The following is a 15,149-nucleotide window of genomic DNA, read 5'->3' as shown; positions in this document are numbered from 1 at the left end:
GGAGAGGATGGCTGCTGTTTTTATTGGCTCTTAACAAACATGCTATTTTGTTAGTTCTTTCCCCCGCATTGTTTAACTTTGTGGAGATGATGTTGCTGCTACTGTCTTTTCTGACCGAAAAGAGCTTCTGGACATCAAAACAGCGATTACTCACCCCGAATTGGACATCTTTTTATTTTATTTTAATAAGTCGGACGGGAAGGATATACTCAACATCCTAACTATTATAGACTACAAAGGGAAGCACAGCCGAGAACTGCCCAGTGACATGAGCCTACCAGACGAGCTAAATAACTTCTATGCTCGCTTCGAGGCAAGTAGCACTGACACATGCATGAGCGCATCAGCTGTTCCGGAAGACTGTGATCACGCTCTCCACAGCTGATGTAAGATGTTTAAACAGGCCAACATTCACTAGGCCGCAGGGCCTAATGGATTACCAGGACGTTAACTCCGAGCATGCGCTGAAGAACTGGCAAGTGTCTACGCTGACACTTTCAACCTCTCCCTGTCGGAGTCTGCAATACCAACATGTTTCAAGCAGACCACCATAGTCCCTGTGCCCAAGAACACGATGGTAACCTGCCTAAATGACTACTGACCTGTAGCACTCACGTCTGTAGCTATGAATTGCTTTTGAAAGGCTGGTCACTGCGCACATCAACACCATTATCCCAGAATCCCTAGACCCACTCAAATTTGCATACCGCCCAAACAGATCCACAGATGATGCAATCTCTATTGCACTCCACACTGCCATTTCCCACCTGGACAAAAGGAACACCTATGTGAGAATGATATTCATTGACTACAGCTCAGCATTTAACACCAGTGCCCTCAAAGCTCATCACTAAGCTAAGGACCCTGGGACTAAACGCCTCCCTCAGCAACTGGATCTTGGACTTCCTGACGGGCCGTCCCCAGGTGGTAAGGATAGGCAACAACGCATCCTCCATGCTGATCCTAAGCACCACTGTTGTGTCATCGGAAAACTTAATGATGGTTTTGGAGTCGTGCCTGGCCGTGCAGTCATAAGTGTACAGGGAGTACAGGAGGGAACTGAGCACACTAAGGGTGCATGCTCAGTCCCCTCCTGTACTCTGCTCACTCATGACAGCACGACTCCAACATCAAGTTTGCTGATGACACAACAGTGGTAGGCCTGATTTACAAACAACGATGAGACCGCCTATAGGGAGGAGGTCAGAGACCTGACTGTGTGGCGCAAGGACAAAAACCTCTCCCTCAACGTGATCAAGACAAAGCAGATTGTGGACTACAGGAAAAGGAGGACCGAGCACGCCCCCAATAACATCGACGGGGCTGTAGTGGAGTAGGTTGAGAGCTTCATGTTCCTTGGTGTCCACATCACCAACAAACTAACATGGTTCAAGCACACCAAGACAGTTGTGAAGAGGGCACGACTAAACCTGTTCTCCCTCAGGAGACTGGAAGTATTTGGCATGGGTCCTCAGATCCTCAAAGTTCTACAGCTGCACCATCGAGAGCATCCTGACTGGTTGCATCACTGCCTAGTATGGCAACTTCTCGGCATCTGACCGCAAGGCACTACAGAGGGCAGTGTGTACGGCCCAGTACATCACTGGGGTCAAGCTGCCTGCCATCCAGGACCTCTACCAGGCGGTGTCAGAGGAAGGCCCTAATAATGTTCAATGACTCCAGCCACCCTAGTCATAGACTGTTTCTCTGCTACTGCATGGCAAGCGGTGCACGAGTGCCAAGTCTAGGTCCAAGAGGCTTCTAAACAGCTTCTAACCACCCCCCCCCCCCCCCCCCAGCCATAAGACCTGAGGTTCTAATCAAATGGCTACCCAGGCTATTTGCATTGCCCCCCACGTTGCTGCTACTCTGTTGTCTAAGCATAGTCACTAACTCTACCCACATGTACATATTACTTCGACACCGGTGCCCCTTGTATTTAGCCACATTGTTATTTTACTGCTGCTCTTTAATTATTTGTTATTCTTATCGCTTATTTTCTGTATTTTTTTAATGGCATTGTTGGTTAAGGGCTTGTAAGTAAGCATTTCACTGTTAGGTCTATACCAGTTGTATTCCTTGCATGTTGATGCATACGATTTGATTTTAATAGCCTACAGCCAAAATCTGACCATAGATAACAAGCAAAGATTTCCTGATATGCCATTAAAACCAGCATTTATTCTACTATCCAAAGGCAGAAAGGCACAATCCTTGTTACATTTTTAGATATTCCCTCTTAAGTTTCTACAATTAGGCTGTATATCCATCCCTGTCGCATAAATTTAAAAACGCTCGCATCAGGTGCGTGTTTTAGAATGGTGTTCTCCCATAATAGCATTTTGGAACATTCACGCAAATTAGTTGAGATGAGGGAACACATTGCTGCGCCTGTAATGTAAATTATTCATTTTTTTTATCCATTTTTAAGCTATATGTTGTGATTTTTTTTCATCACTCTTCTTTGTTTAAACATTTTAGTATGGCAAATCAAATTTATTTATATAGCCCTTCGTACATCAGCTGATATCTCAGTGCTGTACAGAAACCCAGCCTAAAACCCCAAACAGCAAGCAATGCAGATGTAGAAGCACGGTGGCTAGGAAAAACTCCCTAGAAAGGCCGAAGCCTGGTTCCTCTCTAGGTTATGTGGGGTGGCCAGTCCTCTTCTGGCTGTGCCGGGTGGAGATTATAACAGAACATGGCCAAGATGTTAAAATGTTCATAAATGACCAGCATGGTCGAATAATAAGGCGGAACAGTTGAAACTGGAGCAGCAGCACGGCCAGGTGGACTGGGGACAGCAAGGAGTCATCATGTCAGGTAGTCCTGGGGCATGGTCCTAGGGCTCAGGTCCTCTGAGAGAAAGAAAGAGAGAAGGAGAGAATTAGAGAACGCACACTTAGATTCACACAGGACACCGAATAGGACAGGAGAAGTACTCCAGATATAACAAACTGACCCTAGCCCCCCGACACATAAACTACTGCAGCATAAATACTGGAGGCTGAGACAGGAGGGGTCAGGAGATACTGTGGCCCCATCCGAGGAAGGATATAACCCCACCCACTTTGCCAAAGCACAGCCCCCACACCACTAGAGGGATATCTTCAACCACCAACTTACCATCCTGAGACAAGGCTGAGTATAGCCCACAAAGATCTCCGCCACGGCACAACCCAAGGGGGGACGCCAACCCAGACAGGATGACCACATCAGTGAATCAACCCACTCAGGTGACGCACCCCCTCCAGGGACGGCATGAGAGAGCCCCAGTAAGCCAGTGACTCATCCCCTGTAATAGGGTTAGAGGCAGAGAATCCCAGTGGAAAGAGGGGAACCGGCCAGGCAGAGACAGCAAGGGCGGTTCGTTGCTCCAGAGCCTTTCCGTTCACCTTCCCACTCCTGGGCCAGACTACACTCAATCATATGACCCACTGAAGAGATGAGTCTTCAGTAGAGACTTAAAGGTTGAGACCGAGTTTGCGTCTCTGACATGGGTAGGTAGACCGTTCCATAAAAATGGAGCTCTATAGGAGAAAGCCCTGCCTCCAGCTGTTTGCTTAGAAATTCTAGGGACAATTAGGAGGCCTGCGTCTTGTGACCGTAGCGTACGTAGGTATGTACGGCAGGACCAAATCGGAGAGATAGGTAGCCCATGTAATGCTTTGTAGGTTAGCAGTAAAACCTTGAAATCAACCCTTGCCTTGACAGGAAGCCAGTGTAGAGAGGCTAGCACTGGAGTAATATGATCACATTTTTTGGTTCTAGTCAGGATTCTAGCAGCCGTATTTAGCACTAACTGAAGTTTATTTAGTGTTTTATCCGGGTAGCTGGAAAGTAGAGCATTGCAGTAGTCTAACCTAGAAGTGACAAAAGCATGGATTAATTTTTCTGCATCATTTTTGGACAGAAAGTTTCTGATTTTTGCAATGTTACGTAGATGGAAAAAAGCTGTCCTTGAAATGGTCTTGATATGTTCTTCTGGCACCACTGCGTTATGCACTTTTGCGGCACAAAGGTGTTTAGGGACCATGGAGAGAATGCAAGAACTTTAAACTACTATTTTCGATGCAAAATTTCCAAATTTACATCAGTTTGACCGGTTTGTAAGTTAATAGAAGGTTGTGAAAACAACCCAACATATTTCTGCTAAGATTTCAGTTTAGCTTGGATGCATATTTTATGTGGTTTGAAATAGTATCAATCTTTATAAGCAAGTTTATCATAACTGCACATTCACTCAAGATGCTGAAAGAAATCACGTTTCTTCACTCGTGTTCCTGAATAACGATTACGCTTACATTTTGGTGTATCACTTTACTGCAAGAAATGGTCTAGATTTCAGTTCCCCTTTAACACCTCTGAACAGTAGGCCATAGGCCTGCGTGCCTTCAGAAAGTATTCATACACTGGCTTATTCCACGCTTTTGTTGTTACAGCCTGAATTCAAAATCTATTAGTCTCATCTACACAGTACCCCATAATGTCAAACCCAACCATTTTTTTGTTGACATTTTTGCCTGCATTTGGCTTAGGGGTGGACGATATGAAGTAAAATTCAAATCACTATTTTCCACTGTCTGCACAATAACAATATATATTTTTTTAATTGAGTGGCAGAACGACAGATTTTCACCAGCTCGGGGGATCCAATCTTGCAGCCTTATAGTTTAACTAGTTCAATGCAATAACGACCTGCCTCTCTCTCTCATTGCACTCCACAAGGAGACTGCCTGTTACGCAAATGCAGTAAGCCAAGGTAAGTTGCTAGCTAGCATTAAACTTATCTTATAAAAAACAATCAATCATAATCACTAGTTAACTACACATGGTTGATGATATTACTAGATATTATCTAGCGTGTCCTGCGTTGCATATAATCTGACTGAGCATACAAGTATCTGACTGAGCGGTGGTAGGCAGAAGCAGGCGAGTAAACATTCATTCAAACAGCACTCGTGTGTTTTGCCAGCAGCTCTTCATTGTACGTCAAGCATTGCGCTGTTTATGACTTCAAGCCTATCAACTCCCGAGATGAGGCTGGTGTAACCGAAGTGAAATGGCTGGCTAGTTAGCACACGCTACTCTCTCTGAGCCTTGGGGTGGTTGTTTCCCTTGTTCTGCATGGGTAACGCTGTTTCGATGTGGTGGCTGTTGTCGTTGTGTTGCTGGTTCGAGCCCAGGGAGGAGCGAGGAGAGGGATGGAAGCTATACTGTTACACTGGCAATACTAAAGTGACTATAAGAACATCCAATAGTCAACGGTTAATTAAATACAAATGGTATAGAGGGAAATAGTCCTATAATTCCTATAATAACTACAACCTAAAACTTCTTAACTGGGAATATTGAAGACTCCTGTTAAAAGGAACCACCAGCTTTCATATGTTCTCATGTTCTGAGCAAGGAACGTTAACGTTAGCTTTCTTACATAGCACATATTGCACTTTTACTTTCTTCTCCAACACTTTGTTTTTGCATTATTTAAACCAAATTGAACATGTTTCATTATTTACTTGAGGCTAAATAGATTTTATTGATGTATTATATTCAGTTAAAATAAGTGTTCATTCAGTATTGTTGTAATTGTCATTATTACAAATACAAAAATAAAATTAAAATAAAACAATTCGGCCGATTTAATCGGTATTGGCTTTATTGGTCCTCCAATAATCGGTATCGGCGTTGAAAAATCATAATCGGTCGACCTCTAGTCTATGTTTCTCAGTTCACCATGTAACAATTCACTACAAGTTCTGTGCCAGGAACACCAGCCTATTGACAGTTTCTGGCTTCAAAGTTGGTTTGTGACCACACTGCCCCCAGTGCTAAATGCCCTCTGAGGGTGAACTTGTGGCAGGGATGCCTAATGTAAGAAGCTTCCAAGACTCTACAATCGACTTATTTGCTGATTGTGGAGCAGTGGCAGCTTCTTTCTGTCTTGTCCTCTTCAAGAGCGAAGTCTCCCACAGCTGTGTTCCCTACCATGAAGGCTTCTGTCTCAGAGGCAGTTCACCTCCACCAGCTTCTCGGTGGTCATGAACCTTGGATCCAGAAAGGTAGCCATGATGAGCAGCTCATCTGTTTCAGGGTCGGTCGGTGTATATGTCATTCAAGTAATTGAGGACCCTCATCTTAATCTCTCGGGTCAGTTTGGCTTCGCCTTCATTTGATTTCAGAACCTCGTCTTAAGCAAAATTGAGAACCGGCTTCAGGTAAGACACACGTATGTCTCTCCTGACAGGGCATCTGTGAAAAGCTGGAGAGGCTTAAGTGCTGCCGTGGACTTGTGTGATGGCCTTTTCCTGCTCCAGGACTCTTTCCATCTGCAGTTGGGATTCTGTGATGTGCTTGTGGAGGGGCAGGCTCAGTTTATCCTGTGCACTTGTCAGGGCCTTCTGCCTCTTCCAACTTGGAAAATGTGCTGAACACTTGCTCACTTCTGTGTCCTGGGAAACCCGAGGTTAGTTTTGGACGCTCCTCTCTGAAAAATAAAATGGTGAGAAATAATTACGTATGAATCACAATCATTCAATAGAAATAACATTGCATCTGATGTAATTATTTATTTATCCGTTATTTTACCAGGTAAGTTGACTGAGAACACGTTCTCATTTGCAGCAACGACCTGGGGAATAGTTACAGGGGAGAGGGGGATGAATGAGCCAATTGTAAACTGGGGATTATTAGGTGACTGTGATGGTTTGAGGGCCAGATTGGAATTTAGCCAGGACACTGGGGTTAACACCCCAACTCTTACGATAAGTGCCATTGGAGCTTTAATGACCTCAGAGAGTCAGGACACCCGTTTAACGTCCCATCCGAAAGACTGCACCCCAGTGTCCCCAATCACTGCCCTGGGGCATTGGGATATTTTTTTAGACCAGAGGAAAGAGTGCCTCCACTGGCCCTCCAAACTACTTCCAGCAGCATCTGGTCTCCCATCCTAGAACTGACCAGGACCAACCCTGCTTAGCTTCAGAAGCAAGCCAGCAGTGGCATGCTGCTGGTAATTACAACAATTTACAGCATGGACACTGGACTTGATTACAAATGTAATTCATCTAAAGATTTACATAGCGCTCTCACAATCACTACAGCTGTATGTTGCTTTAGAAAACATTTTATTGAGTAGGCTATTATTGAAAGAGGATGTATTGAAACCATAGGCTAATGTATCAATTATAAATAAAAGCAATGTCATGTTTGTATATTGCACACTCTTCCAAATTATAGATTTGCATAGCTGTATATATTCGGCTTAATGTATAAGAAGGATCCGACAGGGTAGTCGGCTATAACTTTTAAGCAGAGATAAGGAATACAATAGTTGTGTATTTTAAGTGATTTTTCTACCTCGCTTTGTGTTTTGGACGTTGAGACTTTACCGCTAGCAATGTGTAGCCTGTCTGAAATACCCTAGTCTTGTCCATTTGTTCAGCTCCAATGCTTTGACGGTGTTCTGTCGGTAGTCATACGTACTTTGCGCTACTCTTTCAAGCCCCAGGATGAAAATGCATCCCTCAGCACAGATCAGTCTGAGTAGACTTTGCAAATTCACTGTCAAGCAGCCTCTGAGTGTTAAGAGGGAAAATGGAGCAGAGCTTCGCCACATGCATGCTTGTAACTTTACAGCAAAGACAACTGCTTGTCTCTAGCCTAAATGGTGCTTGCTTGCTTTCTGCTCATTTTATAGAAATTCACAAACCATGTTGCGGGTCGTTTTAAATTAATCCCGGGTCACAGATTGTTTTGATAACAAACATTCAGCTATGTTAACTAGCTAGCTAACAACCTGTTAACTTGACAATAAGTTTAAGCAAATTTTGATTTGGCACAGGAAAATAAATGTTCTGCTACCCATGAGTAGTGCTTCAAAAGGTTGTTCATATAGGCCTAAACTATATATCAATTTCTTTCTGGTGCGTAATATTTAAAAAGGGAGCAATGTGTGTTTGTGAGCGACAGGTGTGTATGAGAGTGGGAGATGGTGTGTGTGTCTGTTATCTGAAGAGTGACTGCATGAAACAGTGTTTTCTCCTTACTGACACAATGACATGCAGATCATTTTATAAGCGTATATTACAGGAGGTTTGTGGCACCTCAATTGGGGAGTACGCGCTCGCGGTAATGGCCGGAGTGGAATAGTGTCAAACATGGTTTCGATGTGTTTGCCATTCCAGCCATTTATTATGACCCGTCCTCCCTTAAGCAGCCTCCACTGATGTATATTCCTTCCTCTCATTCCTCCAGCCAAATCACAGGTAGGCCTTTGCAAATATTAGCAAATCCGCCTTTCTATGCCGTATTCTGTTATACACTGAACAGTGTGACGTTTAGTTCAATGTGTAGTATTGAGTGGAAGTGCGCTTTATTTATTTTCTCTCCTCACTGAGGTATTGCGATAATACTCAGTATCATGATACTTGGCCTGGTATCGTTGTAAAACACTTTTTTTTTATTATCGTGACATTGCTACTCATATCAGTCGTTGCCAGAGTGGATGTGACGCTGTGGATGGTGTACACAACCAGTTAAAGTCAGAGTATAATGTGGGATGCTAAGTCTTCAGCATGCCAGAGCTATAAGCTCGTTGGTAGGAAGGTGCAGTTAATTAATCCTATTAAACTAGAGCCTGATGAACTCCCTTTAGGGCAGATCAGACACTTTGTTTCCCAAAGAATACCTATGAGCTACTCAGTCCCTGGACAGGTTAGTCTCATAGGGCCTTGTGCAAAGTGTGAGTTAGGCTTACATGTGTGGATCTCAAGTTAGGATCTAGCCCAATAGCTCAAGTCAAAACAGCCATGAATGAATGGAGAATGTTAAGTCTATCACTCATTAATTGGCCTCCTTCCTTCTCTTTCCCTCTGTCCTGGTCTCTCAGGTGCTGGGGAGTCAGGGAAGAGTACCATTGTCAAACAGATGAAGTAAGTTTCTCATTATCTAAATAGAAATGTTCACTTTAGGTGTATCAATGTCGTTCCAAAACACATTTTTAATAACAAGCAATAGGCCTAGTTGTTTATTCATGCTTTCTTTCTCCTGTTGTCCTACTCTGCCACGTCTTGCTACTTTCCCTCGCTCTCTCCCTCCCCTCCCAGGATCATCCATGAGGCGGGCTATTCAGAGGAGGAGTGTAAGCAGTACAAGGCAGTGGTGTACAGCAACACCATCCAGTCCATCATCGCCATCATCAGAGCCATGGGGCGCCTCAAGATAGACTTCGCTGAAGCAGCCAGAGCGGTGAGTGGAGTAGGACACTGGGAGATCTACATAATGATTCAAGAGCAGTTTGTGCTTTTTAAAAAAATAGATTTTTTTTATTCCTTATAGTTAAGATTAGGTTTTGTGGGGGCAAGCTGATCCTAGATCTGTGCTGGGGAGTTCAGGAGTGGTGATGGTTAGTCTATGGGGTCAAATGGCAGGGGATAGGGTTTGGCTATAAGAGGCATGGGGAGGGTTGATGGTAGTTTTAATGGAGAGGTGAAGAAAAGTAATTCCCAGCTCAACCTCTAGCCCTGACCTCAAAAATATACAAATTTGTGCTATTTCATAGATGGAAGAAGTTAATGGGTGGAAGTAAACAATATAGCTCAACTTCACCCACCCAGGTTACCAGAAGGTCTGTGTGGAATCTTAGGTTTAAAACAATAGGGAGAATGTCTGAATAAACCCTACCTTACTGCTTCTGCCTCCTAACCGTTAGTTGTTTCATGTCCCTTACCAGGATGATGCTCGTCAGCTGTTTGTGCTGGCGGGATCGGCAGAGGAGGGCTTCATGACCGGTGAGCTGGCCGGAGTCATCCAGCGCCTCTGGAAGGACGGTGGGGTCCAGGCCTGCTTCGGCCGCTCACGAGAGTACCAGCTCAATGACTCCGCTGCCTAGTGAGTAACACACACACACATAGTCCTGCTTCAGAAAGTACATTAACCTCCTCCATACAACTGCGACATTCAACAAACTGCTGACACTGACCTCCCTATCCATCATTCTCTCCCAGTTATCTGAATGACCTGGACAGGATAGCCCATGGAGCGTACGTGCCCACCCAGCAAGACGTGCTGAGGACCAGGGTGAAGACCACCGGCATCGTGGAGACTCATTTCACCTTCAAAGACCTCCACTTCAAGTGAGACAGTCCCCAGTGTACCCACTCTAAGGGTGCATCTTAATAGTGTCTGAAACTACCTCATTTAACAGCTGTACCCACTAGTGCTCCTTTTTGACAAACACCAATGTTACACAAGTGTATACACCCTTGTGTTATACAAGAGAAATTGTGACAGTAAAGACTTGTGAAGAGCAGCATCAAAACCTCTGCATAATCTAAACCTCTACTTTGTGAGAAGGTGTTAAAGTTCAGTTAGCCATTATGTGAAAGACCAGTAGCCTGGCTTTGGCCCCATGTGAGAACAGGTATGTCATTGCCATGGTCCAGTGAGGCACGTGTGCCGGCCCACGTAGATGGAAACAGAAAAGTCTGAGCCTTGTGGGTAAAACACTGAGGTAAATCCTGTATGGAGATACGCCATAAGGGGGTTTCTCAACAGGCCAAAAGGTGTCGGCATGCTTCAATTCGGCCGGCGGCAAAGCGAACCGAACGAATGTGCTCGCATACTCCCTTAAAAGACCTTCGCTTGGAAAAACTAGAACAAAACAACAATAGTACTTTGTCCATTTTGAGACACTGTAGCCAGTATACACTTCCTCAAAGTCAGAATGAATCTAAGAACTCTGAAATCTGTCATTAATTTTAAACTTTTTGCCAAGGAGATCTTAGTCGTGCAATTTTACATCTAAGATGTTTGGTGTATTTCTCAATGGAGGAAATGTCCATGAAAACGAGTCGTCTCGTTGAATGACAAATAAGACCTTACTGAAGAATCCCTACAGTTGACCAATCAGATAAAGGGGCATAGACTTCGGCTCCTGACTTCAACTGGCTTCAAAAAAACAAAAATCTGTGCTCGAACAACCCCCTAAAAACCTTACCGACTTCCAAAACTAACAAACGTCAAATGTTATATTTGCACAAACTCTTCCGAACTGTTTTGGCTGGAAAGCATGCAGACGCCTTAAGCCAGCTGATGACACCCTCTAGTCTAGAGGGTTCAGTTCAGGGCTAAAGTTTGCCAGCTGTAGTGTTCATGAGGAGTGTGATGGTTTGTGAGAGAATGCAAAACGTTTAATGTGGAGATGTTTGAAAATACTTTTTGAAAGTTTTGTGTGCGTGTTTGCTCGTGTATACTAACAAGTCCGTATGTGTATTTTCTCCCCAGAATGTTTGACGTGGGGGGTCAGAGGTCCGAGAGGAAGAAGTGGATACACTGCTTTGAGGGAGTCACCGCCATCATCTTCTGTGTGGCGCTCAGTGACTACGACCTTGTGCTGGCCGAGGATGAGGAGATGGTGAGACTCATCCCTTGCACATCAGTAATTGATATTGCTCTCCCACACTCTCCCTCTGTAATCCTTATACACTCTCACTCACGCTTCGGTCATCTTTCTCATCTCATTTACTGCAATCCCTCAGTCATCTTTCATTCTTTCTCATATGAAAAAAGTGTTCACTTATCCACAAATCGAGTTTCACATTTTCTGACCCTATTGCGTCAGGAAGACTGAACTACATCATCAGAACCATAGCAACAGTTGTGAAATATCTGTTTTATATGCCTTTTAAAAAAAACATTTTTATTTCAAAGAACAAACTTGCATGGTGTGATACACATGTTTGTGGGTAATTAAAGCATTGTGTGGTTGTCTTTCTGTCCCTCAGAACCGGATGCATGAGAGCATGAAGCTATTTGACTCCATCTGCAACAACAAGTGGTTCACAGACACCTCCATCATCCTCTTCCTCAACAAGAAGGATCTGTTTGAGGAGAAGATCCAAAAGAGTCCGCTCACGATCTGTTACCCGGAGTACGCAGGTAAGAGTTTATTTATTTATTTATTTATTTATTTATATATATATCATTATCAGCTACTCTACAAATCATCTTCAATCCCTGATTTTAGTGAACGGTGCTAAGCCTTGCTCAGGTTGAACGCACAGCGAGTTCCAGGTCATCTTAATTGGAGTCATGTTGTGAAGATTATCAGATCTCACCACACTTGCAGTCAATTCTGTTTTCCAGTGTTTTTATATCATACTGTAAAACAGCTGATGAAACTAACATTTCAAAAGTGTAAAAACATTTGTTCAGTGTTATTTCCTGATAGTTGCTGGTTGAAAATACACTGCTCAAAACAATAAAGGGAACGCTTAAACAACACAATGTAACTCCAAGTCAATCACACTTCTGTGAAATCAAACTGTCCACTTAGGAAGCAATACTGATTGACAATACATTTCACATGCTGTTGTGCAAATGGAATAGACAACAGGTGGAAATTATAGGCAATTAGCAAGACACCCCCCAATAAAGGAGTGGTTCTGCAGGTGGTGACCACAGACCACTTCTCAGTTCCTATGCTTCGTGGCTGATGTTTTGGTACCTTTTGAATGCTGGCGGTGCTTTCACTCTAGTGGTAGCATGAGACGGAGTCTACAACCCACACAAGTGGCACAGGCAGTGCAGTTCATCCAGGATGCCACATCAATGCGAGCTGTGGCAAGAAGGTTTGCCGTGTCTGTCAGCGTAGTGTCCAGACCATGGAGGCGCTACCAGGAGACAGGCCAGTACATCAGGAGACGTGGAGGAGGGCAACAACCCAGCAGCAGGACCGCTACCTCCACCTTTGCAAGGAAGAGCACTGCCAGAGCCTCCATTACAGCCCAACACCGTGCAGGACGTTTGGCATTTGCCAGATAACACCAAGATTGGCAAATTCGCCACTGGCGCCCTGTGCTCTTAACAGATGAAAGCAGGTTCACGCTGAGCACATGTGACAGACGTGACAGTCTGGAGACGCCATGGAGAACGTTCTGCTGCCTGCAACATCCTCCAGCATGACCGGTTTGGCGGTGGGTCAGTCATGGTGTGGGGTGGCATTTCTTTGGGGGGCCGCACAGCCCTCCATGTGCTCGCCAGAGGTAGCCTGACTGCCATTAGGTACCGAGATGAGATCCCCCTTGTGAGACCATGTGCTGGTGCGGTTGGCCCTGGGTTCCTCCTAATGCAAGACAATGCTAGACCTCATGTGGCTGGAGTGTGTCAGCAGTTCCTGCAAGAGGAAGGCATTAATGCTATGGATCGCCCGTTTCCCAGACCTGAATCCAATTGAGCACATCTGGGACATCATGTCTCGCTCCATCCACCAACTCCACGTTGCACCACAGACTGTCCAGGAGCATGCTCGGGCATTGTAGGGAGGCCATACAGGCACGTGGAGGCCACACACACACACTACCGAGTCTCATTTTGACTCGTTTTAAGGACATCACATCAAAGTTGGATCAACCTGAAGTGTGGTTTTCCACTTTAATTTTGAGTGTGACTCCAAATCCAGACCTCCATGGGTTGATAAATTTGATTTCCATTGATAATTTTTGCATGATTTTTGTTGTCAGCACATTCAACTATGTAAAGAAAATGTATTTAATAAGAATATTTCATTCATTCAGATCTAGGATATGTTATTTTAGTGTTCCCTTTATTTTTTTGAGCAGTGTACAATCTACACAGGACCTTCTAATCAGAAGGTTTGCATGGGCAGAGGTTACAGCTTTCCATGGTGACATCACCATGTGCTTAATTGTTTAATAGACCAATAGCGGCTAGTTTCCAGTTCTCTCCACTCAGGCCACTCCCAGACAGTCTGGGCAAAATTCTTGCTTGAGAAATATTTAGCTAACAAGCTATTTTTGCCCATTTTATTTTTATGGAAATCTATTACAGTAAGGTACTTCATTGTTACCCAGAATTTGAAATTGATATAATGGCTGCATAGGGCCTTTAACATCTCAGGAACTCACAATGGTGACTGTAAAAGACAACTCATTTATGGGTATCTCTCTGTCTCCCTTTGTCCTTGCTCCAACTTTCCAAGGCTCCAACACGTACGAGGAGGCAGCAGCCTACATCCAGTGTCAGTTTGAGGACCTGAACAAGAGGAAGGACACCAAGGAGATCTACACCCACTTCACTTGCGCCACCGACACCAAGAATGTGCAGTTTGTCTTCGACGCAGTCACCGATGTCATCATCAAGAACAACCTGAAGGACTGTGGCCTCTTCTAGGGTAGTCTGAACATTATATCTTATAACATGTTAGAGACTCAATGATCTTGAAAGGCAATTACATGTTGTAATAATAAAGGGGTTGTATTAAGACTGTCTAGAGTCTGGCCTGGACAGATACTCAATTCCAAATCAGCCCCCCTAGCCTGATGCCATTGTGTAGGTCTGAAACGATTGCATAGGCATTATGGCATGGTACCTAGTATAGCAGCGATGTTTTCTAAACATTGTTTTACCCTCTTTCTATACAGGCAGTGTGGTGGCCAGCGTGTGTTCAGTGACCATTTTCTTTGGGATGTCTGTGGCTGGAGGGGGTTGGATCATGGACACTTTGTAGAGAACTTCACTTTTAACCTCTTAACTTCAAACTCCGTTTTTAAAATGCCATGTGGAAAAATGTTTGTGTAAAATATTTGTACAACTGTCACTATGGCTGGAGATTTTCACTGTTTTTAAGATGTTTTGTTTTAACCGGTCAAGTTATTTGAAGGATGGAGGGGGGACTTTGCATTTGTTTCTTCTAGGAAAGGAATGGACACATTTTTCTGTTTAGGTACTTGCGCCTTTGCATGCCTTAGTTCCAGTGTTTTGTTTTTTGGGCTAGATGGTAGATGTTATAATTGAATAACCCCCCCCCCCCCCCTCAACAAAAAAAAAACATCTCAATATTTTGTTTCTGTGACTGATGGCTTCTGAGAATTGGAGTCCATGGAAATAATGAAATAGACCAATTTTTAAGACGAACTTGCTCTTGATAGACCAATTCACACTGACACTGTGAGCGCTGTGTGTCTGTGCGCATGACTGTGTGTGAGTGCCTTTGCTGCATCACTGTTTGCTTGTGTGAGTGCGTGCAGCTGTGTGACTTAGTGTGCATGAATGTGTGTGGACATACAGAATCAGTGAGAAGTTTTGACACCTACTCATTCAAGGGGTTTTATTTTATTTTTACTACA

At 44.1% G+C, this 15,149-nt stretch overlaps 1 protein-coding gene across 1 annotated transcript in view; it reads left to right on the top strand.

Moving 5' to 3' along the window:
* The window catches only part of LOC110522551 (guanine nucleotide-binding protein G(i) subunit alpha-1), a 22,124-nt gene extending 7,293 nt beyond the window's left edge, over window positions 1-14,831 (top strand). Inside the window, exons 2-9 of the mRNA XM_021601007.2 lie at window positions 8,891-8,933; window positions 9,108-9,249; window positions 9,734-9,891; window positions 10,008-10,136; window positions 11,287-11,416; window positions 11,787-11,940; window positions 14,003-14,194; window positions 14,445-14,831. Of these exons, the coding sequence (XP_021456682.1) occupies window positions 8,891-8,933; window positions 9,108-9,249; window positions 9,734-9,891; window positions 10,008-10,136; window positions 11,287-11,416; window positions 11,787-11,940; window positions 14,003-14,193 (947 nt within the window). The 3' untranslated portion in view covers window position 14,194; window positions 14,445-14,831. The remainder of the gene's footprint in view (window positions 1-8,890; window positions 8,934-9,107; window positions 9,250-9,733; window positions 9,892-10,007; window positions 10,137-11,286; window positions 11,417-11,786; window positions 11,941-14,002; window positions 14,195-14,444) is intronic.
* Window positions 14,832-15,149: the final 318 nt, after the last annotated feature.

Source organism: Oncorhynchus mykiss, chromosome 1, assembly GCF_013265735.2.
Source record: "Oncorhynchus mykiss isolate Arlee chromosome 1, USDA_OmykA_1.1, whole genome shotgun sequence".
Taxonomy (NCBI): Eukaryota; Metazoa; Chordata; class Actinopteri; order Salmoniformes; family Salmonidae; genus Oncorhynchus; species Oncorhynchus mykiss.
This window is presented reverse-complemented; position numbering and strand designations above follow the sequence as displayed.